General features: G+C 51.7%; 5 protein-coding genes across 5 annotated transcripts; 4 read left to right on the top strand and 1 right to left on the bottom strand.

The window, feature by feature from the left end:
* Positions 1 to 362: 362 nt before the first annotated feature.
* QC761_407680 (uncharacterized protein) lies at positions 363 to 3,091 on the top strand (the record flags this gene model as incomplete). The annotated part of the gene is made up of 3 exons (XM_062879052.1): positions 363 to 1,944; positions 1,994 to 2,764; positions 2,815 to 3,091. The coding sequence occupies exons 1-3, from the start codon at positions 818 to 820 to the stop codon at positions 3,089 to 3,091; spliced, it is 2,175 nt and encodes a 724-aa protein (XP_062732467.1). The 5' UTR covers positions 363 to 817.
* A 1,736-nt stretch (positions 3,092 to 4,827) lies between these two features.
* QC761_407670 (uncharacterized protein) lies at positions 4,828 to 6,507 on the top strand (the record flags this gene model as incomplete). The annotated part of the gene is made up of 2 exons (XM_062879051.1): positions 4,828 to 4,883; positions 4,947 to 6,507. 2 exons carry the CDS (start codon positions 4,828 to 4,830, stop codon positions 6,505 to 6,507), a joined length of 1,617 nt encoding a protein of 538 aa, XP_062732468.1.
* A 2,079-nt stretch (positions 6,508 to 8,586) lies between these two features.
* GCN4 (General control protein) lies at positions 8,587 to 11,045 on the top strand. The gene is made up of 3 exons (XM_062879050.1): positions 8,587 to 8,693; positions 8,750 to 9,661; positions 9,719 to 11,045. The coding sequence occupies exons 2-3, from the start codon at positions 9,649 to 9,651 to the stop codon at positions 10,417 to 10,419; spliced, it is 714 nt and encodes a 237-aa protein (XP_062732469.1). The 5' UTR covers positions 8,587 to 8,693; positions 8,750 to 9,648; the 3' UTR covers positions 10,420 to 11,045.
* Positions 11,046 to 12,952: 1,907 nt separating this feature from the next.
* On the bottom strand, positions 12,953 to 17,661 carry QC761_407650 (uncharacterized protein). The gene is made up of 2 exons (XM_062879049.1): positions 16,846 to 17,661; positions 12,953 to 16,735 (listed from the first exon to the last, which is right to left on the bottom strand). The coding sequence occupies exons 1-2, from the start codon at positions 16,861 to 16,863 to the stop codon at positions 13,322 to 13,324; spliced, it is 3,432 nt and encodes a 1,143-aa protein (XP_062732470.1). The 5' UTR covers positions 16,864 to 17,661; the 3' UTR covers positions 12,953 to 13,321.
* Positions 17,662 to 22,561: 4,900 nt separating this feature from the next.
* On the top strand, positions 22,562 to 25,324 carry GCN20 (ATP-binding cassette, regulator of translational elongation). The gene is made up of 2 exons (XM_062879048.1): positions 22,562 to 23,838; positions 23,890 to 25,324. The coding sequence occupies exons 1-2, from the start codon at positions 22,819 to 22,821 to the stop codon at positions 25,276 to 25,278; spliced, it is 2,409 nt and encodes an 802-aa protein (XP_062732471.1). The 5' UTR covers positions 22,562 to 22,818; the 3' UTR covers positions 25,279 to 25,324.
* Positions 25,325 to 25,348: the final 24 nt, after the last annotated feature.

Here is a 25,348-nt window from a genome sequence, read left to right on the forward strand (position 1 = left end):
GTTGATGCTGGTATGGGACGGCGTCCTCCCAGAGCGGTTCATCTGGGATGAGAACATCATTTTATGGTAGATTGAGGCATTGAAATGATAGTGTATGATCAAGCCGAAGCAACCATGTGTTGTAAGACCACGAGCGTCTCTCCACGTGGTAAGCTTTGAGATGTGTTGGGTGAAGGACAAAAAGGGACAGGGACAGGGCCACAACTCTTGGCTCTGTCATGAGAGAGAGCCAATCAGTCAGCCTTATCGTCGGTAGCCAATGGGGACTGTCCATTTCAGAAAACAGTGGGTCGAAAGTGGCACTGCAAGTACCCAAAGTACCCTTGTCGGTTGTGCCGCCGTAGGGCTCTCACCCAGGGCGCGCTCACTGTCGCGAAGTTCCCCGCGCCTCTGGGCTGTTGGAACCTGGTCATTCCGTTGGCCGTTGGCGATTTACTCGGATGGCGGATGGTGTTAGCATTTCGCTTCTTTGCTAAAACCCGTCCAACTCCCTCACCATGCCGGTGACCGACCCGGTGACTGTGAATACCTTCATCAGTTCCCTCCGGCCTGGTCTGGCCGTCCCCGCGTGACATCACCGCCTGCGCGCTCAGGTCCCCCCCGCCATCAGCCAAAAGGCATCCATCCTCCTCGTGCCCGCCTGGCGGCTGTGAGTTCATTCAGCTCGCTCTCCAAATCTCACCCCGCCATCTCACTCACCTCATTCACACAACCAACTGTCTTTTCTTTCATCAACACTCATCAAGGCGATTCATGGTGGCAAGCGAGGTCCACATGGGTATAACTTGCAGCATAGACACGGTCGAGTCTGACAGCGATGCTGAAAAAAATAATATGCAAGTCCCCGAAGAAACGCACCCGCACTCAGTCAATATCACCTACACGGCGCTGGTTTACAAGATCGATGGCTGACCTGTTCGTCCACAGGCCCGACGTTGTGAGTGAAGCTAGCGCAAGAAGCATGGCTGTAAGAAAGGCTCAAGGCTCTGGCGCTGAGTCCTGTACTCGGCTCAACGGGGTGTCTAATGGTAATGGAACTCGAGGTGAAGGCTGGATGGCTCAGTATGACTGCGTTGGGCCAATGGAGGCTGCTGCAAGAAGACGGAATCCAGAAATCGATTCATCAAGCCCCTGTCTCACAGATCAGCTTCATGCTTTCACTGGACGGACGTCTGAAGAAACAAAGAAACCAAAACCATGGTCGTTACGGAGTTCTTCAAGAAATGTGACGCTCTCAGCTCCGAGAGAGTTCTTTGACGCAGCAGATAAGGACATTGAGGGAACTATCACGACGTATGACGAGCTACGGAAGGCACTCAAGGACCACGAAGATGCACTTTCGTTTGAGAATACCTGCAGGATCAACGCTTCGGTGCTCGAGATCAAGGCCAACGCTAAGCTTCAGGCTCTCAAAAAGGACGACATCGAACGCTATTACACGCCAGCTCCGCCCAGGCAGGGGTTTCAGGGCCAGGAGCATCCTCGTTTCTACGGAGATCATTTCCTTTCCAACATCGACTTAATTCAACAAACCCAACTTTTCAGTCTCTTCCGCGCCATGCCCAAAGGTGCTCATCTTCATATTCACTTCAACGCTAACCTATTACCAAACTTTTTACTTGATATTGCGAAGGAGATGACCCGCATGTATATTTGGTGCAACATGCCACTGGTGAATGACAAGGGGCAGGTAGACCGGACCGCTTTGGATCGATGCCGGGTACAATTCAGTATTATGAACGAAGCGGCAGTGAAGGAGCGAGGCGAGGGCAATATTTTTGATGCCGCTTACCAAAACAGGACTGTGATGCAGTTCTCTAGGTTTCGGGAAGAATTCCGTCGGAGGTACGCCCAGGAGGACGTTGACAGAGTTGATAAATGGCTACAAAACAAGCTGGTCTTTGAAGAAGAGGAGGCCCACGGTTTGCTTCAAACAGCAAAAGGGTACGTAGACTCCGTTTCCTTGTGAAACCATTGCTAACCAGCAGTACAGGGCATGGGAAAAGTTCAACGCGAGAACGCAAATGATGAAGGGCCTCTTCAACTATAAAAGTGCATACGCAAGATATACACGCCATTGCTTAGAGGAGTTCGCCGATGACAACATCCAGTACGCCGAGATCCGTGTGAATTTCATGTCGACAAACCAAGTATGGGAAGATGACGGGTCCAAAAAACTTGACAATGAAGGAATCACAGATCTGATTATCGATCAATACGAGAAATTCCAACGCCAGCATCAACGAAAAGTAGTTCAGGGGCTCAAGATCATCTATTGCACGCCACGGTCATTCGACACCGAGCAGGTGGAAGAGTCGCTTCACGAGTGTCTCGAGTTCAAGCTCAAAGAGAAGTACTCAAACTACATTGCCGGTTTTGACTTGGTTGGCGAAGAAGGCAAAGGTCACCCCTTACATTATTTCACAAAGCAGCTGCTTCGATTCCAGAAAGCCTGTCGGCTAGCAGGAACCTCCATACCGCTTTTGTTGCACTGCGGTGAGACTCTGGATCATGGCGATGAGACGGACAGAAACCTGCTTGATGCTCTCCTGCTCGGGTCCAAGCGGATTGGCCACGGGTTTGCCCTGCCGCGGCATCCTTTTATTATGGAGCAGATGAAACAACACAGCATCTGTGTGGAAGTGTGCCCAATATCGAACGAGATACTGGGACTCACGCCGAGAATAAGCGGGCACTCTGTGTACAACCTGCTGGCTAATAATGTCCACTGCACTGTGAGCACCGACAACGGGACACTATTTAGGTAGGTTTCCTTTGATATTGTCTCTCGCCAGGTATGCTGACGTGCTCTAGATCGCGATTATCACACGACTTTTACCAAGTACTGGCAGGAAAGGCAGACATGACGCTCCATGGACTTCGGCAGCTGATTGAGTGGAGTCTTGAGCACTCGTGCATGGATGCAAAGGAGAGGGAAAAGGTGCATACCGCTTGGCTCCACATGTGGGAGAAGTTTTGTCTGAGGATTGTCAAGGGTGAATTTGACCAACCGCAACAGCGAAGAGACGGCGAGGCTACCTTGGGGGTGGCTGGAAACGAGAAAAAGACAGCTGCTATGCCCGGCCCATGATTCTTGGCCTCTCCCAGGGCCAGTAGAGACATGGAGAAACAGGAAGAAAGGTTTCGGGCGGTAGAATATGACAGGTATATGACAAAGACAGCAATGTGTCTGGTTGGGGTTTGTTTTGCAATCATGTCATGGTTCACGGTCATAAACGGGATTTAAACGGTAGGACAGGGCACAGGGGGTATATGACGATGATGATACCATGTTTGGGAACAGATTAAGATTTTCTGGGCCTTCTTTGTTTATGACAGGCTCTGCTCACGGGCCGCGAGGCCATGTTTGGGGGTCGGGATGGAAGAAGCGATACATGTCACATTCGTGAGTCCTTCTTAGGAGGCAGGGTTGGTTCATGGGTTTACTGGGCTGGTTTACTGGGCGAGTTACACACTGGGTTGTTAGACGGGCAAAACAACGGTTGACGGGGACAATGGAAATGGATTTGGAGTTTATGGCATTACTCACCTCAACTTCACCTTGGTCATTTCTCACAGCCAGCAACCAGTTTCAAGGGGATACCCGGATGACTGAGATGACAGATCAAACTTTTCTCCTTTCTTCGGCCCTCTTCCCTTTGTCACTGTCAACCTTTACTCAATTCCCACCTGATCTCTCACGCCTGTTATCGACAAAGCGATCAGGCTGCCAGAGCCTCATGAGCAGTCCGTCAAATCAGGTACGTCTCCATTTTAGGCCGCCCCGCATTTACATTGCCATACAACTGTTGGCTGCATCATGTTTGCACCTTCGCTCGGATTTGCGGACCAAGCCATCCACCTATCCATCACCCATCAGGCTGAGGGGGGGCTGAGACGTGCGCGAGGTTACGACTTCAACCACTCAGGCAACATCGCTCGCATTACATAGTTCCCATCCCACCATCCCTCAGGAAAGTGAAGGGGGAACGACCGGGGGGGGGATTTCCCTTTCCTACAACAAGAAGCCTACACTATTGTTCCACCTGAGGAATGTGTGTCAGCGTAATTGGACAAGGTCGGCGATAGACTGGGTCCAAATCAAGGCTTGTAAGCGCGCCGCAGAGGCTCTACGGTAAACAATCGACTTCGTTTCCAGGACATGAAAGATCATTCTCGGGGTGGATGGTTAGAGAATGCATTCTATGCAGGGGCCTTTTCCACCCGCTCCGCTCCCGTTTTTGGGCCTTCTGAGATCTTACTATCACTGGGTACCGCTGCCGTGGAGCTGGACCAGGCTGAAATGTCCAGGGACGAAGGAATATGAAACCCCTGGTTGAAGATGTGGTATTAAATCCACTACAGCTTACCTTCGTTTCATCTTCTTCATTTAGCACATAGACTGAAGTCAGCAGCGTTTTTCTTTTTGTCTTATGTCTAGGTGTCGGTGAAACCGCCAGCGAACAACCTCAAAGTTTGCCTTACTCGTCGGGCGTTTCTCTCACACACGTATTTTCCAATCGTCGCTTCTATTGCCTGTTTTCACCCCACCGATTGGCGAGACAGGTGTAACGCACAGCTACCATACGGTGCACCTAGATTGTTTGCGCCAAGCTGAACTAGAGCTGAGCCTTCAATCATTCCTGACTGGGTGTTTCGAGCGTCGACGATGTGGCCGCGTGACGAACTTTTTCCTTCTCTCTGAATAATTGTAAACAAATACAGTGTCGGTCTCGTCAAGGTTCTCTTTTACTCTTACTCTTCAGAGTCGTATCTAGGAGACGTTGAGCGCCTGTATTATACGTTATTCTGGACAGCATCATCGCCATGTCCAGCCTTCCGCTGCATCTGGATGAGGATGCTCCCACGGGAGCGCTTGCTTGGTATGTATTTCCCTCGAATCCCTTCAGAACTTACCTTAACAGAGTAACTAACTTTCAACAAAGGTTCCCATACGGCCGTCAAGATCTTCCAGGTTGGCGCTTCGACGTCATCACCCTCCTCGCCATCATCGGCGAGTCCAGCGTCGCTGAACACGCCCAAACCCTCACAGCATCCCGTCTCTGCCTCCTCCCACGTATTATTCCCGCCCCTCAAGCCCTCCTCAAACCAGTGCGGCCTCAACGACTCCCAGAAGCCAACGCCAAAATGACAGGCGTACACAGCGGGGTGGTACTCGACACGGTAGGTTTCTTCGCAAACATCCTACAACCCCTCGACGAGATGAAGCCCTTCTCCTTCAAAGTCCTCGAGATCAAGCACACGAAGGAAGCTTTGGAAGCCATCAAAGCGGGCAAAACAAGAGAGGAAAAGGGGAGACTTACCACCTCCACCAAGGGCAGCAACTGGTGGAGAAGAGGCTGGAGAGGGCAGCAAAAACCAACAGCACCGCATATCAAACCTACCACTGATACCACCACAGTCCTCACCCCCTCCCGACCAAGCTTCTTCAGCCCAGCCAACGCCAACCCAACCGAAAAACCACCCATCTGTAAACCCACTGTTCGGTTCGCCACAGCAGCGGCAGACGACGACCTCGAACGAGGCGGCTCCTCCACCACCACGCTCACAACCTCTGATAATAACCACCCCCACCACCTCCCCCATCACCGAACATCAACCATCAGACCCTCCGTCCCGGCAACGTTATGCTCCCCCGTGCACCTACTTTCGATTTTTTCATTTGCCCTCACACTGGCAATCATCATCCTCTCCGCCCTCTGGGAAGACGGCACGGCCATTCTGGCCATAGTATTGATGTCGCTGGCCTCGTCGGTGGTTTGCTACGCCTCACTGTGGAAGCCTGTTCTCATGAACAGGACCACTTCGGGCAAGGTGCCCGAGGGGGATGTCGTGATCAGGACGAGGGAGGGGGCGTTTCTGCTGATCAAATGCACCGAGGAAGTGGCGCGGGAACTGTATTCCGGGACGGAGGAGTGCAAGTATGTGGTGGAGAGCGATCTGTACAGGCTGTACATGGGGTTGGGGATGGTGCTGCTGATGGTGAGCGTGGTGTTGCTGGGGAACTGCGGGTGGAACAGTCAGGTGCTGATTGGGGGGGGTTATATCTGTTTGAACGGGCTGTATTGGATGATGGGGTTGGTGGAGGAGAAGAGGTTTTGGGATGTGGATAGGAGGTATACCGTTCGGGATGTGACCAAGGAGGACTCAAAGGGGGCGCATGCTTTTCCGGAGGGGAAGGATAAGTGGGAGAAGGATCAGTTGGAGGATGATGAGATTCCTAGTTTTACGAGGACGATGTGGTATGCGATCAGGGAGACGAAGGGGCAGGTGGCGTGGGTGAAGAGGAGCGGGGCGATGCCGAAGACGAAGCAGTGGAAGAGGTGGTTAGAGGAGGCGCAGAAGATGGCTGAGAAGGGGGAGAGAGGGTGGAAGGCGGTGAGGAGGAAGGGGGAGATTATGAGGGAGGAGGGGGCCGAAGATGATGCGGAACAGATGGCGCCTGCGCAGGAGGTGCAGAGGAGGGGGACTGTGAGGGGGGAGTGAGGGAAGTTGTGTGGTGGGTGTTGGGTTGTATGAATATCATGATGCCTTGGGCGTAGCATTGGTTTGGATCTAGGATAGTGACCATCATCATAGAAAAAGGTTGGGTAGGGTCAAAATACTAGGACTCTCATGAGATGTTGTCAAACGTGGATCGCGAACACGAGCACTAGCCTTCAAAAAACGTGAAACAATCTTTTGTCGACGCTGGAGTTAACGTTTGGTTCCATCCGAACCCCATAGCACAGCCCGGGCCTGGCCCTTGAATCCCGAGAGCTTGGGACCCCGCGACAAGCTTTGTATAAGTTGGCTCGAGCTTTCATGAACCTAATCTACTTCAAAGACTGACTAGGCTCCCGTTTCTTCACATGGCAGATGTACCTACTAGCCTGCAAGAGCACATTTCTTCCCCTGAATCTCCCCGGCATTGTCTCATCACCATTTACAAAGTAGCCCAGCCTCGGAATACAAAGGAAGCAGAAAACGTGCCGCGGCATGCCGTGCCGTACCCCCAAAACCCGGAGACATCGGAGGTGGGGCCGGATCTCGGCCGGGTCTCGGCCGGCTAAGAACCTCATCTTCACCTCGGCGCTGGCCAAGAAACTCCGCAGGTTTCCCTTGAGATTTTCCAGCTGTTAGGGAACATGCCTGGAAACCCAGAAGCGTCATTTTTTTCACTGCAAGGTTCCATGTTGTCGATCACTTTTTGATGATGGCTGATAAGTGCTGACGTGCAGTTTTGAATCCATCCATCCCATCCCACATCCGCTTGTTGTGGTTAGAGAAACCGGATATTTCCCCAAAGGAGTTTTTTTTTTTTTTTTCCTTCCTGTGGCCTCCTCAATGCCACCGGGATTTATGGAGTATTCCACTCAAATCACAGTCCCATCCTCCACAATTGAGGATATCACAGTGGGATCTCTGCAAAGTTTCTCAAGTTTCAGCCGATGGCGCCATCGTCCCGCATCTCCATTTTCCTGGAGCTGGATTCTGAACAAAAAAGTTTTGAAGGTGGGGTTGGTTGGTTGAAGTGGATAAGGTGGATTTTGCATACGAAACCCTGCAAGGGCAGGGCTAGGTGGAATTAGCCGAAGCGAGTGACTCACAAAACTCAATTGCTATTCAACACAACGGTTGCAAGTGGTCAGCAAAGCAATTGGGGGTTTTGATTCGACGGCGCAAAAAGAAGAGGTGAGCTTGTTGTAAGAGAAAGGGAACTGCAGAGGTCTTGTGTGTGCTATCATCAATATATCCAGATGTGGGTGGGCTTTGAGGTGGAGTCGTGTCTTGTGCCTCGAATGTAGTGTAGGGCTGCTGTTTTTCCATCTTGATGCTGTGCGACCGACCGCCTCGCTGTTGTTGCCCAATCTTCACAGCCCTCGAGGACATCTGTCTGGAAACGTTTCCTTTTCTTCTTCAGCCGGGAGAAAGGACCGCAAGTCGATAGGACTACCACCGTAGCTGCGCGGTCCTAGCGGCTCTTCAACAATTGGACGATGTTACACATGCAAGCACTTCGCAAGGCGTTGCGCGTCCGGGCAGTCGGTCCCTTGACGGTTACGCAGCCCTGCCTTGTGCGCCCCCATGGAAATTACCCACATGTCCACATGGACGATTTGCAATAATTCATTGCAGTTCCATGCGGCTCTTTTCTCACAGCTCATATGTGTCTAGTTATCGGTGTGCTCTACGAATCTTCTTGTTGCTGTCGGGTTCCATGTCAAATTTTTGACATGTCAAGCCCACCGCGCCCTTGGGAGGCCTGGCAGACACCTTGAACCGTGCCGCCGGCGTAAGCCCGTCCGAGCGTCGCTCTTTTGCTGCAGTTCAACCGGAAAGGCAGAGTGGGCCCAAATCCCACTGGTCCCGTGTTATTGGATGGGAGCCTTGTGATGAGATCCACTGTGGGGCAGTGCTACACCAGAGTGTACCACGGTACAGAATATTCAAATGGACCATCTTGGGGCTTGATTGGAGTCTATATGTCGGGAGAAGCTGAAGAAGGTGCGAGGAAGACTGGCTCCTATGAAATTTGTGTCAGCTAACGAATCCGACACAAACCCAATGGGAGATCAGCTTTCGCGAATGTGTTGAAGCCAAAGCTGGGCTTCAAAACTAGCAGCGACGCTACGCGGTTTGGAACCCCGCAGTCTGCAACGCTGTCAAGGCTGCGGTTTTTTTTGGAGCCGGTCGGTCCTCAAGTTTGTGACTCACACTTGCCCTTTTCGGCTGACCGTCGGCGCAGCCAATCAGATGGCAGATCCCACCGCGCTGCCGCCTTGGAAGCCTCTGCGGCCTGGGGCAGGCGTCGGGGTGGGGCGTCCACTTTGCTTGCCCAGGCAGTTCGCTGCCTGATTAAAACGTCCTCTGCGCCCACTTTTCCGTCCTGCTTTCTCTTTCTCTCACCAAACCACTCACAACAACCAATTTTCAAAACAACCCAAGGCATCTACCAAGATGCGTTAAATCACCCCCTCCCCTCGTCGGAACTGCTCTTTGAGCCTCGTCAACATTTCTTCTTTTAAGAATTTTAACAATCTCCCCTCTCAACCCCCCCCTTCAGCTCTACCTTCACAGGTTGAACTGAACTACAGCACCCAGCTTTCCAGCTCGCGCTCCGGTTCACATCCCACCACCGCCATTCCCGGCCCAGACTTTTCAGTCTTCACCACGGATTCACATCAGTCATCATGGACTCCCTCCAGTACCTCGAGCCTGCCGGCACATTCCGCGCATCAACAGCCCCCACAGAATCTCAGCTTGCCCCAACAGGACTTCGTCTTGTTCGATTCGCCGATCAATCATCGTCCACATAGTAGCCGTACTACATCGCAACCTTCTGCCCACGGAGGTGTAAATCAACCACAGCAATATCGTAATCAGCCGCTCTTCCCGCAGCAGATCCCATCGCCATCACTGCAGAATCAGCGAGTTGCGAACATCATCCAGGCAACCGGCCACTCCACGACTTCATCGGCATTCACCAATCGGTTTACTACACAGAACTCGCGCCCATCGCCGCAACAGTTCTACGCCTCGTCCGCTCCATCTTCGTCTGTTGCTTTGAACATTCCCAAGCAACGCCAGCACCGCCCACCCGTTCCTCTGTTTCCACAAGGTCCCGGCGGCGTGCCACCAGGCAAGATGAACATTCAAGGTAATTTCACTCTGCAACACCACCTTGCTCGCCACAGAGGCTCACACATGAGATCAGACCTGGATTTGGACGACTTCACCGCCTTTGAGGGCGGTGCGTCTACCACGTACTCGTCGCCAGCTCTCCCGACTGTCTTCGATCTGAGCTCCAGCGTCTCGAGCACGGGGCAAAACCTGGCCACCGTCTCTCCTCAAGAGCTCATGATGAACGAGCCCTTCATGTCAGCACCCAACTCCACTGCTTTCACCGCTTTGACTTCGCCATCGCTGTATAACGGTTCCCCCGATTTCTGCGACAGCTATGAGACCTCTCCTCACTTTGGAGGAGGTGGTGATTTTGACTCCAACCCGGACAACTGGTTCCCCCTTTTCCCAACAACCAACACGGAACCAGAAGCCCCCAAGGAGGCGCTTGTTGGGCCTAAGCCTGAACAGTCCCCAGTAATTACCGCCGAGGAACTCGAAGTCAAGTCGCCGGCATCGGGACATCGTCGCAAGTCAAGCACTTCTCCACCAACCCGCCACTCCTCCATCGCCGGTGTCAACTCTCGCCGCCGCGACAAGCCCCTTCCTCCCATCATTGTCGACGATCCCACGGATACAGTCGCGATGAAGCGTGCTCGCAACACTCTTGCGGCTCGCAAGTCTCGGGAGCGCAAGGCCGCTCGCTTGGATGAGCTTGAGGAGAAGATTGAGAAGCTCTCTGCTGAGCGTGATCATTGGAAGCAATTGGCTTTGCAACTAGGTGCAAAGGAGTAAAATTGGTGCTCAGGAGTAAACCAACCAAAAAAATAATAGGCAATCGGCTTCGTCGTACGGCACATTATCCCCCATTGTAATGGACATTGGGGAGGGGATTTCATCGGATTCTCATTTTTCTTTTTCTGTCTTTTCTATGGTTTTTTACTTGGGAAGCCGGTCGTCAGCTTTGTCAGCGGACCAGGCAATGTTATTTGTCGTTCAGTATCTGGTCTCCTTGGAAGGAAATAACTAGTTGTTTTTTGACGATTCCCCTTGACCTTTCCGGTTCATTGTGTTCTTATAGACTCAATTAAACCCTATGAACTTGTGCTCCTGATTTCTCTGGCGTGACTATCTTTGACAGAAGTTTTTGTGACTGAGATAGTATGTGGTACTGTTGGTGACTGCTCTCGTAAGTGATACTCTCACACCTTTTGTCTCCTGACTGCTTCGTGACACGGGACAAGCTTTCAAGAATATGTTGCTGATGCATTCGCTTCCAACTATTTCCACTGTAAAGCAGATGCCTGATGAGCCTCGTTCTTCCACCAGTCCAGGTAGCTTCTCCGATGGACTTTGCGCAAGGCAACTGTGGTGTGGTGTGATGTCTCCGATTTGGAAACAGATGGTTGCCTAGGCTATCTGACCCAGGTTGGTAAGCTCCATGTAAACTTGTTCGGCGAGTTGAAATAGCTCATAGCAGAAGGACCATGAACAAAATTGAAGAGTAGACTTTGTGTGTTTATTGAGATGTTGGTAGCGTAGAAGGTATGAGGAAATTCTAGACGGTTGGGGAAGGTTAGTCTCACGAGTAGTTGAGGTAAACAGAGATGATAGGATCAAAGTAGGCTTCATGGCAGGTAGATTGCTTTGATGTATGGTGAGTTGCTCCGAAATGCAATGGTGGGTTGAGTGAGCATTATGAGAGGTGGTGGTAAGGCAATGTGTATGTTTGCCTACTTCTACATACCTTGCTCTTGTTGCAGCCTTGTGCTATCTGCTGTTCTGGGTATTGACTCGTCCTTGCTCTGATCTGCTACACTCTGGTTACTTCTGTGGCTGTTCTTTCCTCCATGGTCTTCTTCCGAGTGCTCTCTTTTCAAACAGCCCCCTTATTCGCTACCTGCTCCAACCGCCTCCCCATTCACGATTTCTGGCCATTCCATCTCATTTTGCCCTCCCAAGGTGCTGTTTGTTACCTGGCACCCTCCCCACGAAATGATTAGCACAGTAAGTAAGCTAACCCCTTATACTGTAAACCATACCTAAAGTAATAGGTTTTCTTTTTTTACTATCTTCAAAGGTTTGTTAACTGTCTTTAAAGACTATTAACTATCTTTCACAGCGTATTAACTATTTTTAAAGCACTAACGCCTATCTTTCGAGGTATGGTTTATAGTATAATGTAGATTTAACCTACTTTTGAGTGCTAATTATTTTGTGGTGAGGGTGCCTGGTCGTCCATCTTCCAGTTGCCGCTGTTCACTTGTTTTGTCCAAGCTGTCTCCTTCAAGTTGACTCGTTTCGACTTACTACTTGCCCACAATCATCATAGTTTTTCAAAAGACATAGCCGGCCAGCATCCACGCAGCAGACTCACAACTGAGTCATCATCAACATCCAGTCAGCAAACGTCAACATATCAACAGCAACGAGCAACAAACCGTAACCAGCCAGTAGTTGCCAGTCCATCTGTCAGTTCCTGTATGTATATCAACAGTCACATTGAAAAGTCACGCATATCATCAGTCCCCAAAAGTAGCGCATAGCCTCATGTCATTTTGTATTCTCCAACTGGCCCCCCTTTCCTATCTTAACCCCCTATCTTCAAACTACCATACAACCCCTTCCCCTTCTCTCCTCCCCCCTCCCATCCCCATCATCAACCGCCCAGCATTAATCACAAATAGTTTTTATCAATATCGTATCCCAGTTCAAGAAAAAGTAATAATATCACCCCCCTCTTCCCTCTTCTTCACCACCCCATCCATCCCCTCATCATCTTTTCTTTACTTTTCTCATTCCATCCAATCAGCACACCAATCATAACCCATCATCCCCGTGCACCATCACTCATACACAAAAAGCACAACAAACCAACAACCACGCTTAAGAAAAAAAACCAACACAAGAAAAGGACATAGCCACATAACAATAAAGCTCCCGATTCACAGTATGCTCTACTACATGAAACTACTTTCTTTCTTTCCTTCCTCTCTACCACGAAAACGTAAACCCCCCCTTTTGTATACCTCCCCTCCCACACACCCAATCATTGCTCTGTCTTGAGTGCCCAAAAATGGGCAGAATCAAATGCCCCCGAAGACCAAAAGCCGCCGAACCACAACGAGAGAGAAACACCCAACCCCCAGAAAGAAGAACCCCCCCTTCCCCCCCTTTAACGAAGAGAATGGTAGAAGAAAAAAAAGTTAGTAGTAAAATAGTAAAATAAAATAAAACCGTTTTGTTTATAGAAGAAAAAAATAAAGGGAAGCCACTCGCTCTCTCTTCTGCTCTTCTTTCTCTTCTTGTTGCCTCCCCCCCCCCCTAATGTGCCTACTCCTTCTCTCTGTTTGCCCCTCTTCCCCCAACTCAATATGTAAACCATCTCCATCATCTCCCCTTAAGCAACCAAGACGGATGGATCGACGGATGAATGGATGGCGTCTCCAATAATACTCGTACATATACACAAAAGGTTCGTGGGTATGTTGATGTGGATGGGGATGAAAAAAAGAGTTCCGCGGGTTTAGAATTGTGGTATCGTGTTTTGGTATCGTAGTGAACAATGTTGTGTGTGTGTGTGTTTGTGTGTGTGTGTGTGTGTGTGTGTGTGTGTGTGTGTGTGTGTGTGGGTGGGTGGGTGAGTGGGTGGGTGTTTGTGTTTGCGGGTCCCGGCAATGCTAAACTTCCCATCCATCTAGCTTACGATCATCATCTGCATCCGAGGCGAGTCAGCAGACCCCCTGCCCAAGATAGAGTTGCTGCTGTGGCTCTTTGGAAGCCTCCTGGGTGGACTAGACGCAGCAGGATCCGAAAACACTCGCGTAAAGGCTGGGCTGCCATCCAGATTGAGATGCGAAAGTCGCTCACGACGAGGAGTGGCGGCCGGGCTTTGGGTAAGCAGTTCAGCTTTGCGTACTGCATCCGACAGCGAGTCTCGCAGGTGACCAGCCCTCTTCACCAGCTCTTGGAGACTGTTTGTGTCAAAGAACAGCTTGGTGTCTTGGGTCTTGGTGGCAGTGGCGGCGATGGGATCGGAAGTAGACCGCTGTTGCTGCATTGCCTGGATCACGGTGGCCAGAACGGCAGAACTCCCATTGGGGCTTACCGAACCGTCTGGTGTTCGTGGTCGTGGAGGCTTAAGCGGCTCGTCGGGCAGTGGCCACTGACCGCCGAAAATATCGTCGTCAGGTGAAAACACCGACCGTCTTCGGACAGTCGCTCGTTCTCGTACCACTGTCGTCCGGGTCATCATCTGCGGCTCGGGAATCTCGAAAGGATCGTTAATGTCATCAAGCATGGAGCCATCAAACCCCTCGTCGATAAAACGTTCATCAATCTCATCAAGATCATCTCGATCAAAGTCCAGTGACAACTTGACTGAACCAAAATCATCAGCTTCGTCCTCATCGGGCGATGCCAGGGCAATAATATTTTCCGCCTCGACCCATTTTGGTTGTATGGGCCCGTGAATAATGTTGAGGTCTTTGCCATGGCGGCATAGTCGTTTCAAGTCATTGACGAGCAAGGAAAGTTCCCGTATTTGACCCGAATGGGCTTTTACACTCGGCTGACTGGCTTGAATCGACGGGGGAACGACCATGAAACTCGTGCTAGAGTCCTTTCCTCCGGTCGTATCAAGCGGGGTTTCGTCAAAATCGAAATCATCATCCCAGTCCTCGCTGGCATTCTTTGTACTCAGCCCCCATGTTCCAAACTTTGGAGGCGGTTTGGATTCATCAGTAGGTTCTGGAACAACAGGAACGCTCTGGCTCCGTACATGCCCGGCTTTCGGGGCTTTCCGACTTGTCGAACGACCAATCCTCAAATCCATCTCCTGCTTCCCATGAACCGTTTTGGGTCGGGTTGTATCAGAATCGAGCTTGTCATGGATCGATGGTTCTGACCAGTCAAATATGCTGCTCCTCGGCCGGTCGCTCATACTATCACGAGACAGATCGGGGCTCCCATTCCCACTCAAATTTTTGAGCGCATGCCGAAGTGTCGGACTGACACGTCTCGAATTCGTCGAGCTCGGTGGCGAAAGATGATTGCTCAAAGTGTTATCGTCGTCTCGTGCCCAATCATCGTCGTCGTCATCATCAAAAGATAACCTGGCCGCAAACTCTCGGTGTACCAGCATCAGACCTCCCTGACCACCATAGCCAAACCCGTCCAACTTGATCGGCTTTGTTGTGCCATCCAGGTGAGTGCTCCGAACAGGCGTGGCTGCACTGTCTTCCTCTTCAGTGATCTTGGTTTCGCCATCCCATCCACGTCCCAGCATCTCTTGAATCGATAGCCTCTTGGTTTTGCCGTTGCTGGCAGTGCTCGGTGGCGATTCATCAAACATCGAGTCTAGCGGTGTCTCAACAGACCGAACCCGACTGGAAGAGGCGATGGTGCGGAAGGAATCGTAGGCATCACTCCGGACATCTGTGTCTTCGTCATCTGCATCGTGGACCTCAAAGTCGGAGCCTGCCAGCGTGATTGATCGTTCCCCCGAAGGACCTCGGCTATGTGTAGGAGCAGGAGGGTTCTGGGAGCCGTTCATGTAGTTTATCGGGGTATGGAATGATCTTGGAGGCGATGTGGAAGAGGAAGAACTTGACAGCCCAAGTCGTGAAACGTCGATGTTGAAGCTGGATAGACGGTTTAATGACGGAAGAGGAGAGGGTGAATTTCTCTTGCGGTTCCGTGGAGCATCCGAGAGGGTTGGTGCAGGCTCAAGCTGTGGTGCTTGCGGCTGGTAGTTGGGTGGCACAACAATTTCTTGTGTGGTTGGGCTGCCCGGGGACTGCATTGGGTCGCGAAGCATGCCGGTCAGGTCGGCGGTCGCATATCGATTATCATTTCCGCCCTTGGCGTCAACGGTACTCCTTCTAGGACGCCGAACGCTCGAGGTTCTCGCAATCCAGTTTTGGGCTGAACTAAAATGCATCGACATTGACCTCTTCGGTCGCTTCTCGGAAGATGTTTCGGGCGAGTCGGTGGGGTTGACTGGACTCTGCAGAACCTCTAGGTCCTCGATGTGCCCGAAATCTTCTTCCTGCTGCTCAGCTTCATCCACAAACACAGGAATGTCTGTTATGCAATCTGCCTTGGTGAGGTATGCTCGAGAAACATGGCCTGGGGTTAGAGACACTCGTCTTTTGGGGAACAGGGAAGCGAGCTTAGCGCTCTGTCCACTCGTAAGTCCTGAAGCGTCACGACCAAGGCCCGCCGCCCGCCGAGCATGAAAAAACGACGTCCATCTTCTGGAGGAACGCTTAGAGCCGCCAAATGATGAAGTCGTTGGTGTTTCTGTTTCTGGGACACTCGAAGGCTCATATGAAAACTTGGGCCCAGCCCCAGCTCCAGCGGAAGGCGGAGGGTCAACCGAGTTACCTTGCAGTTGTGATTGTTGCTGCATGGTTGCTGTCCGTTGGTGGCTAGTAGCCGGTCTCCGGAGGGTCAACACCTGCGACTTGGAGCCCCGCCGTTGGTGAGATCCGTGTGGCTCACCGAAACCAGGGGCATTCCTCTTTACCAACTTGTTGGGGGCCGAGCTGGCAAGTGATTGTTGCCCAAGCATCGGGACACCTGAGCCATGTGAGAATGTCAAGGATGACGAGTCGGGCCCCATGCTTGACCTCGGGCTCCCGTGTTGTGATATCGGGCGCAATGAGAAGCGCCGAATCCACGATTCCCTAGAAGACACGGAGTCGCGAACACTTTCTACATCCTGCCGCGGCACTGATTCTTTGGTATCTTGGCGAAGAAAGGACTGTCTCCCGCTGGTAGTTCTCGGTGATGTGACCGGTACGGCGCTGCCGGGTCGCTGAGGTTGAGCCGCTTCCGTGGTAGGGGACATCAGAGGACTTGGAGTTGGGTCGACAAGCTGGCGAAACGAGCCGTAGGCAAACTCCTGGACTGGTGAAGAGCATCGTTGCTGCAGAGCTGCGGCACTCGTGTTAGGCCTCGCACTCGAGGCTTGAGAGCCGAAGGCATCGTAGTCGGCAGAAAATACTCCTGGGTTCGGGCTGGACCATAGCGGCACTTCCGACTCTGACGGCTGACCAAATACCAGACCAGCAGCGGCGGCCGCGATGGCAGTGCCGGTTCCCACAAGCTATAACACAATTTTGTCAGTTGCCAAGTCCATCTCAAGAGCTGTTTGTAGTCCCATCCATGTGCTTGTGTTGCCTTCCGCCAGAGCTCCTCGTCGTCCAGATTACTTACACTCGGCACAGCCTGCATCCTGGCTGCGGACGGACTGTTATCTCGACGGCGAAGCGTGGCGAGAGAAGAAAAGGACGGGGAGGGTGTCGGCTTTAGTTCGGGTCGTGGTTCGCATCGTCAGGGCATTAGAGGGCGGGAGTAGATTGTCGGGGTCGGAGAAATTGAGCTGAAGCAATGCGGAATGTGGAATGCGGGCCCGGTATGGCACTGTCGCGTCCTTGCCGTCAACAGCTTCGCCGTTGTTCACCTGGGGAAACAATACCGAGCCTGTAGGAAGGCAGCCGGCGCGCAGAAAGCTGCTCCTCCTAACTAATGCGAAGTCGCTTTCACTTGTTGCGGAGCCCGGCACGGGGAGAGCGAGGACAACTCCGTTTGTCGTGGAGTCAACGCGGGTGGGCTGCAGCTGACAATGAGGAGACCCACAGCACAGCGTGACAAGGGCTTTCAGCCTTTGAATTCGTCAGGATGGGGTCGCAATGGGCCGTGGCCGGGTCGTGATTGTGGCCGTTGCTGTGGTCGTCGAGAGGAGACTATCGCAACCCGAGTGAGGGCAAGGGAGGACTGTGAGTGGAAGGCCGTTTGCCAAAACAACACCGCCTTTAGCTTCTCTCTCGTCCCAAACACGCGCAGCTGCAGGCGCAATTCCTCCTCCTTCAGGGAAAAGGGAAAACAAAAGACGAAAAGGAAAGAATAGGGTAGAGTAGAGAGAGAGAGTAAGGAGAGATTAAAGGTCGTGTCAAAACAAGCAACCGACGACGGTACTGGGGACGGCAGCAACGAACGCCGAGCCAGCAGAGAACCTTGGAAGGGGAGAAAATAGACGGTAGGTTGTTGCTGCGATGCCCAGGAACTGGGACTGGGGCGGGCTGCGACTGTGGGGCCCTCGGACAGTGCGGGCGTTTCTGTCGCTTCCTGGGGGGGCTTGCTCCAGGTCCTTGCTGCAACACGCTACCTCAAGCATTCTCGGGTACCGTACGGCGCGAGCGACTCAGAGAGGCCTAGCGATGTGCACACACTCTTTTTACTGGCCTCTGGTTGCTTGGGGTACGCGCATCCTCCAACTCCCCCCAGACGCACGCCATTGCGCAGTTCAGTCAGCCACTGGCCGACTGCCAGCCAACCTCATGCAACAACAAATACCGCCAGTCAAGGGAGCTTATGGATAAGAGATCCTCTCACGTCTGAGACTGGGGAAACCTGGTTCATGGCTCTCGTCTGTCTGTCTTCCCCTCTTCTGGCCATCCGACCACCTGCGGAACTGGCCGAGACTCCCAGGTTTATATGTACGCCCTCCAACCACCACGGACGAACGAGAACACCTCCTCTGAAGCAGAGACACATCACCGGAGACAGAGAAACGCCGTCCGGCCTCACAACCGGCCGCAGGGAGGATGCTGGGACTCGAGAGCTGGGACCACCTGGGACGGGACCGCCTGAACATCATGCAGTTGCAGACTCATTTACAGGTACATACAGGCACTGTCAGGCACAGGCACGCGCATCAAATCCATATTATCATCTACAGATAAAACGCCCCCCACACGCAACGACGTTGCTAAGCTTACTTGAGGAGCAACGGCTCCCAAAACAGCACTGGCCCCGAGGCAAGGCGATCCAAGATCCGATGCAAATCCAGCCCAGTTGCTGCTTGGTTGGCCTGAGGCTCGTCCGTTTAGCGCTCCTTTTCCCACTTTTACTTTGTATGACGTTTGGACATATCTTTTGTCCTTAACAACTGTCCACCCGACCCCGACATCTAACAGCCGGTTGGCCAATCTACCCGCCACCACAGAGCAGAAAACCCGGGTACTTTGCTTCGAAACTAAACACGAGCCAGAAGCCGAGACTGCCGCCTTCTTGCCGCTGGTGCTGACCTGCTGTATATCAAACAGCCAATATATAATACCAGATCTCGGCCAGCCAAACACATGCATGGGAGAGCCATTCGCCCGTCTGCAGGGTTTCAACTATCTGTGCGCCAGTATTGAGCCGTACCAAACACTCTCTCGTCACCTTTTTTTTTTTATTTAATACCTCTGCAACAATTATCTACTTGTATTCAAATACTGATTTCATGATGCTTCCGCCCAGGCGACCTGCAGCGAATAGCTGCATCTATGAGCCAGCCCACTTGACAAGAAGGATCAGACTACCAGCCAACGACAGCCAGACAAACCTGCATTGCTTGCATGAGAAAACAGGCATGCGGATGATCTGCTTTCTTTCCCCTCCTTCCCACACTCCACACTACTCCGTTTTTTGCTCTCTGCTAGGTTTATCAAGTTCCCAGTTCCCAGACTGGCGGGCTCCTGACACGTAGGACCATCCACATGGAACAAGAATGGATTGGCAAAGGAGGTTCTGGAAATGTTCGTGATACCCCGCAAAATCCTAGACCCGAAAGAGACTATCTTCCAATGCATAACCAACTTGATTAATTGACACACTCCACTAGACGCCATCCCAAATACCGTGCAGGACAGTAGTGTCCCAACCATGCAGTACTATTTCAAGTCTGAAAAAGACAGATGACACAAGGGCGTCATCCCATCCGTTTTCCGTTCTTGTCCGCCCAGAACTTTTCAACCTTCGTCTAGTGTCTGAAAAATCAGTGGATGCCAGTTGATGAACCCGTCAAGTTGCCCTTACACAACACCAAACTATTACACAGGTTTGACCAATACACAAGGCATCACAGCATCGAAGTGCACAACACCACGCTAGCAGGTTACGGCGGTACGCTTCTTCTTCCGTGATACCCTTCTGTTTAGAGGTTGTGTATTGGTATCACGCACAACAACAAGTCGATGTCATCTTGAATTTTTTTCCCTCTGTATGAGACAGACAGATGATCACCCATTGAGACAAAAGAGATCTGAGCCCTATGCTGCCCTTTCCCCGTCACCGACATAGATCAACGTGGGCTGGGGCCTTAAGGGACTTTTTTAACCTCAGACCTTGTCAGTGCTTTTTTGTCGATCGAATAAGAAAAAAAAAGAAGGCAGAAAAGAAAAGTTCCCTCGAGTGAGATATGTCTTGCATCAGACAGTGCACAGTGCTTGCCTTGTCGGTCGTGATATGTGGTCGTGCTACGCAGCAAGTCCTAGTCTCACTCTTATCTTACCCTCATGGCTGACATGACATCCCAGCCATGCGAGCAAAGTGAGCGACGATCCCGCCTCCCTGACCTCCCCGTCTCGGCCCGGGAGAGAGGTGTGGGCGGCAGGCAAGATCATTTCCTTCCCACGCATTTGTTCCCTTGTCTCGGGGGGTTCAATATGTAGCTATTATTGCCCCGTTTCGCTCCGTACATACATAAGTTATTTAACTTGACCACTTTTGTTTTGGTTTTCCTCTGTGCCCCAGAGATACATCCCATCCCCCATTTCCATCGGATATCTCCTTTGGTGCAACCCTCGTTCTCTCTCGAAGCCCAATGGAAGTACCCAATCCACCCATCCCGGAGAAATCTCCTGACTTCCGGCGCCTGTGGTGGTTGCCCTCCATCAAATCGACTGGGGCAAGGCTCATCCTCGCCTCTTGGAACTGCATCTACGCGGCAGCCTTTTTCAGCCCGACGAATATGTATGTATGGGGTATCTTGTGTAGGCTTTCGGCAGGTGAGGTAGGCAGGTAAATGCAAGCACCCAACTGCAAGGGTCAGGGTCCCTCACCCATCATCAACTCAGAGTACCATTGAGGCTTTATTTCCCCCGGGCTATTGTTAGAAAACCCCCTCCTTCTGTAAGGCGTAGCACACACACACACATACATGATACAAAACACAACCCCATCACCTCGACAACCGATCTCAGTGTTCACCTACCTCAGACAGCAGGTTGATCCAACATCTGTCAATGCCAAACCACCGCCGAGCATTTTCTAGAATTTCTTATTACGGTTAACGCTCAGACTCCCTTGAAGATCAACAAGAAAGGGAAAAAGCAAGAACGCGGCCGTTGTGGACAAAATCTGAAACAAGCAACGGCTCTCTCTCTCTCGTAAAATACCCCTTGTCCGGTGAAAGGTGGGGTTTAATCAGCACTACGGCTTACCGCCGGGACACCCATCGCCAGGAGCCTGGCTAGGCATCACGGCGTAGCCTCCTGTTGGTCACGGGCCTAACCTACTTTGGCATTTCCATCGAAAAACATCAAAATCACCAGTGGCAGCTCACATGGACAACCACATACATTTGCAAGGCCAAAGGTCGGTCAAAATAAGCCAAAATAAGCGTAAAATGAAGGGAAAAGGCCTGGAGATTCAATATAAGAAATACTTCAATATACATCGCAGCTTCGAGAAATATTAAAACGCATACTTAGGCAGGGTTACAACTTGAACGGCCTCACCACACTATCTAACTCAAAACTACCACCCAATTCAACAGCCAATTCAACAGCCAATTCAACAGCTACTAGTCTTGCAATTACAGCTAGCCTAGTAATACGAGCCTTAAAGCCTTTACCTACTACACAGGCCGGGCAGGGTGGAAACAGTAGTGGTTAGAGATAGTTATAGGTAGTATTAACTACTGCGGTGGAAGGTGATTAAAATATTCGTTGTTGGATGGCCCCGCACGAAATTACAGTTGATTTTAGTGTGTTTTGACCGTTTTTCGATGTTTGTGGGATCTTTTGATGTGATGCCTAGTTGGGCTCCACTGCCAGCCAGTGCTTACCGTCCTTCTCGGATCATCAGCCCCGTCCATTGTCCTTACGTACGATTTGTTTTACTTCCGCCGCTATCTCGGAGCGGGAGCGGGCATCGAGTTCATCGGTTTTCCGCACATTGTCGGCATCAATCCGTGAGGAGAGGTAAGGTTACGGATACAACCCCCAAAACCCCGATGACGTTGTTGTAGTCACAACCCCAGACACTTCCAAGAGATTGCCCTGTGGAGAGAACCCCTCCCCGGAGCTTGCCAACATCCAACAATTGACAAGCCAGGGCATGCCAGCAGGCAAGGCAGGACAAGGGGAGATGAAACGCCTGATGCTGCTTGAGCAATGCTTTGTTGGAGGAGAGGAAGTTCAACGTTGTGGTAGAGATACCTATTCCTGTTGTCAAAAAAACCTCCCTCGTAAAGATCATGGCTAAAAGGAAGGAAAGACGGTTGTGAAACCGGGCCACCACAGCTTGCTTCCCGGCCTTACGGGTTGGAACAAGAAACATTAATTGTTCTCTGATATATGGGCTCGGTTGTTCACCTGCGCCGGGTATTCACCGAGGACTGTAGTAGTATTCGTATGATGTTTCCTTGTTTGAGAGAGGGTCTTTGCTGCAGTCATCAAGGAGCTTGGAAGAATAAGTAGCCGAGTTGTGTTGCTTTGTCGAAAAGGAGGCTCTGGGGGGTTCACGGGCCAACAAAACCAACATGAAAACATGGGGAGAAATCCTAATTCAGATCCTGCCAGTCAAAATGCGAGATGCGAGAGAGGCAGAATCAATTGATGGAGAGGGGCCGTCGTTGTAGATAGAGAGAGTGGTCTTGGGTTGGAACGACACGCAGCGATTGGTGCAACACGCTCAGTCGCGCAAAAGAAGAGAAGCGGCCTGAGCCGCGTTTCCGATCGCGTCATTCCACTTCTGGAAAAGCCAAGGCTCGCCTTGCTGGGCACAGGGCAGGTTGGACAGTGTCGACAAGGGGAGTAAGATGTACTGTGCTAGAGTTGGAGCTGGGGTTGGAGCTGTGATGAAGATTCCCTGTCTGCGACGTTAACAAACGGCGGCGCTTAGGGGGATGATGGTTGTTGTGATGAGGTGAACACCGAGAGAACCTCGCTTGCAGAGAACACACGGAAGACTGAGAAGTAAGATCATGTCGGAGATGCCTCTCATTCTGGAAGTTTGGAAGATTGAACTCGAGCTGACAGCTCTTCCTTGTCAAACATGGACCAATCAGCGGCCAAGACCGCCAGCTGACCGGCGGCTGCAGCACAACGACAATCTCCGCTCCAGAGAATTCTCAGCATGCAACAGCACCCGATTGCACAAGTGGCATACGATTCAAACGACACTGAAGGATATCAATCAGAAGCTCGCCAAGTGGTGATTTTACCCTATCTGATAAGCAACGCCACAATCACATTTGCATCACCCCAGAATTTACCGCCCGCCATGGACGCCGAAATCAGATCGGTCGTGCCGAACATCGACCCCGTGATTTCCGAGTACTCGGCCGGCTACCTGACCCATGCCTCCACAGCTTGGTCCGGGTCCGGGGACGAGGAGGCCACCGGCCCGTCTCCGCTCGACGAGGCTGCCAGTGCTATCACCGACCTGCTCGTTTCTGCCTCTGGCAACCCCAGCCCTGCTCAGCGAGAGAAGATCCAAGGTCTCGTTCAGAAGTGGGTGGACAAGTATGCTGCCGCCACCGACAAGCTCGATAGGAGAGGCCCTGCCGTCCGGCGTCTGGACCAGACCATTCAAGTGAGCTCGCAAAGGAACATGTCCTCGACTCTTGCCGTCGCCACTGGTGGTGTTGATCTGGAGTCGGCCAATGTCAGGAAGGTCGAGTCCAAGGTCGATAAGAAGAAGCTCGAGAAGGCCGAGAGGAAGATTGCCGCCAAGCAGAGCAAGAAGACCTACAAGACGGTCGAGTATGAGGCTTCGCGCCTCCTTAACCAACCAGATAACACTCAGTCGTATGAGGATTTCTACATGGCTGTCAACCCGCTGCAGCTGGGTGGTGCCCAGAGCGGCAAGTCCAAGGATATCAAGATCGACAACATCGATGTCTCGATTGGTGGCAGCAGAATCTTGACCGATACCACTTTGACTCTTGCCTATGGTCACCGCTACGGTCTCGTTGGTAACAACGGTGTGGGTAAATCTACTCTTCTGAGAGCTCTGTCTCGAAGAGAGGTACCTATCCCGACTCATATCTCTATTCTGCACGTCGAGCAAGAGATTATGGGTGATGATACCCCAGCCTTGCAGGCCGTGTTGGATGCCGATGTTTGGCGCAAGGTGTTGTTGAAGGAACAGGCCGTATGTTTAATTTTCCCAACCTATTAGGGCAGTTGCTAACAAGGCAAACAGGAAATCACAACGAAACTGGCAGACATCGAAGCCCAGCGTTCTGGTATGGCAGACACTGCAACGGATGCCGCGAGATTAGACAAGGACCGTGAAGCCCTTGACAGCCGGCTTGGCGATATCCAGGGCAAGCTTGCCGAAATGGAATCCGATAAAGCGGAATCCAGGGCTGCCAGTATTCTGGCTGGTCTTGGTTTCTCACCTGAAAGACAACAGTTTGCCACCAAGACATTCTCTGGTGGTTGGCGTATGCGTCTGGCTCTTGCTAGAGCTCTTTTCTGCGAGCCTGATCTTTTGCTTCTCGACGAACCGTCCAACATGTTGGACGTTCCGTCTATCACCTTCCTTTCCAACTACCTTCAAGGCTACCCCAGCACCGTTCTTGTCGTATCTCACGACAGAGCCTTCCTCAACGAGGTGGCAACCGACATCATTCATCAACACTCCATGCGTCTCGACTACTACCGTGGTGCCAACTTCGAGTCCTTCTATGCCACCAAGGAGGAGCGGAGAAAGGTGGCTAAGAGAGAGTACGAGAACCAGATGGCACAGCGTGCCCATCTCCAAGCATTCATCGACAAGTTCCGTTACAATGCCGCCAAGTCATCGGAAGCTCAATCCCGTATCAAGAAGTTAGAGAAGATGCCTGTTCTCGAGCCTCCTGAGGCTGAGTACAGCGTGCACTTCAAGTTCCCAGATGTCGAAAAGATGACCCCACCAATCGTCCAAATGTCCGAGGTCACCTTTGGCTACACACCAGACAAGATTCTTCTCAGAAATGTTGATTTGGATGTTCAGCTCGACTCCAGAATTGGTATTGTTGGACCCAACGGTGCTGGTAAGACAACAATTCTCAAGCTTCTCATCGGAAAGCTACAGCCCACATCCGGCACCATCACTCAGAACCCTCGTCTTCGTATTGGCTTCTTTGCCCAGCATCACGTTGATGCTCTTGATCTCAATGCCAGTGCCGTCACCTTCATGGCCAAGACCTACCCTGGCAGGACGGATGAAGAGTACCGTCGCCAGCTGGGTGCCTTTGGCATCACTGGCACAACTGGTCTACAAAAGATGGAACTTCTTTCTGGTGGTCAAAAGTCTCGTGTTGCTTTTGCTTGTTTGGCGCTTACCAACCCTCACATCTTGGTTCTGGATGAACCTTCCAATCACTTGGATATTGAGGCCATGGATGCCTTGTCCGAGGCTCTACAGCAGTTCCAGGGCGGTGTGCTGATGGTTTCTCACGACGTTACGATGTTGCAGACAGTGTGCACGTCGTTGTGGGTTTGTGATAATGGCACGGTGGAGAAGTTCCCTGGTGATGTCCAGGCTTACAAGAAGAGGATTACTGCACAGGCCGATGCAGCTGGTGTTGCGAAGCAGCTCCTTTAAGTTTGATTATATAGCATAAATGATATGAACATCAGAAGTTTTTTTTTTTGAAGCATTGTGTGCCTTATAT

This window comes from Podospora bellae-mahoneyi, chromosome 4, assembly GCF_035222275.1.
Source record: "Podospora bellae-mahoneyi strain CBS 112042 chromosome 4, whole genome shotgun sequence".
In the NCBI taxonomy this organism is placed as follows: domain Eukaryota; kingdom Fungi; phylum Ascomycota; class Sordariomycetes; order Sordariales; family Podosporaceae; genus Podospora; species Podospora bellae-mahoneyi.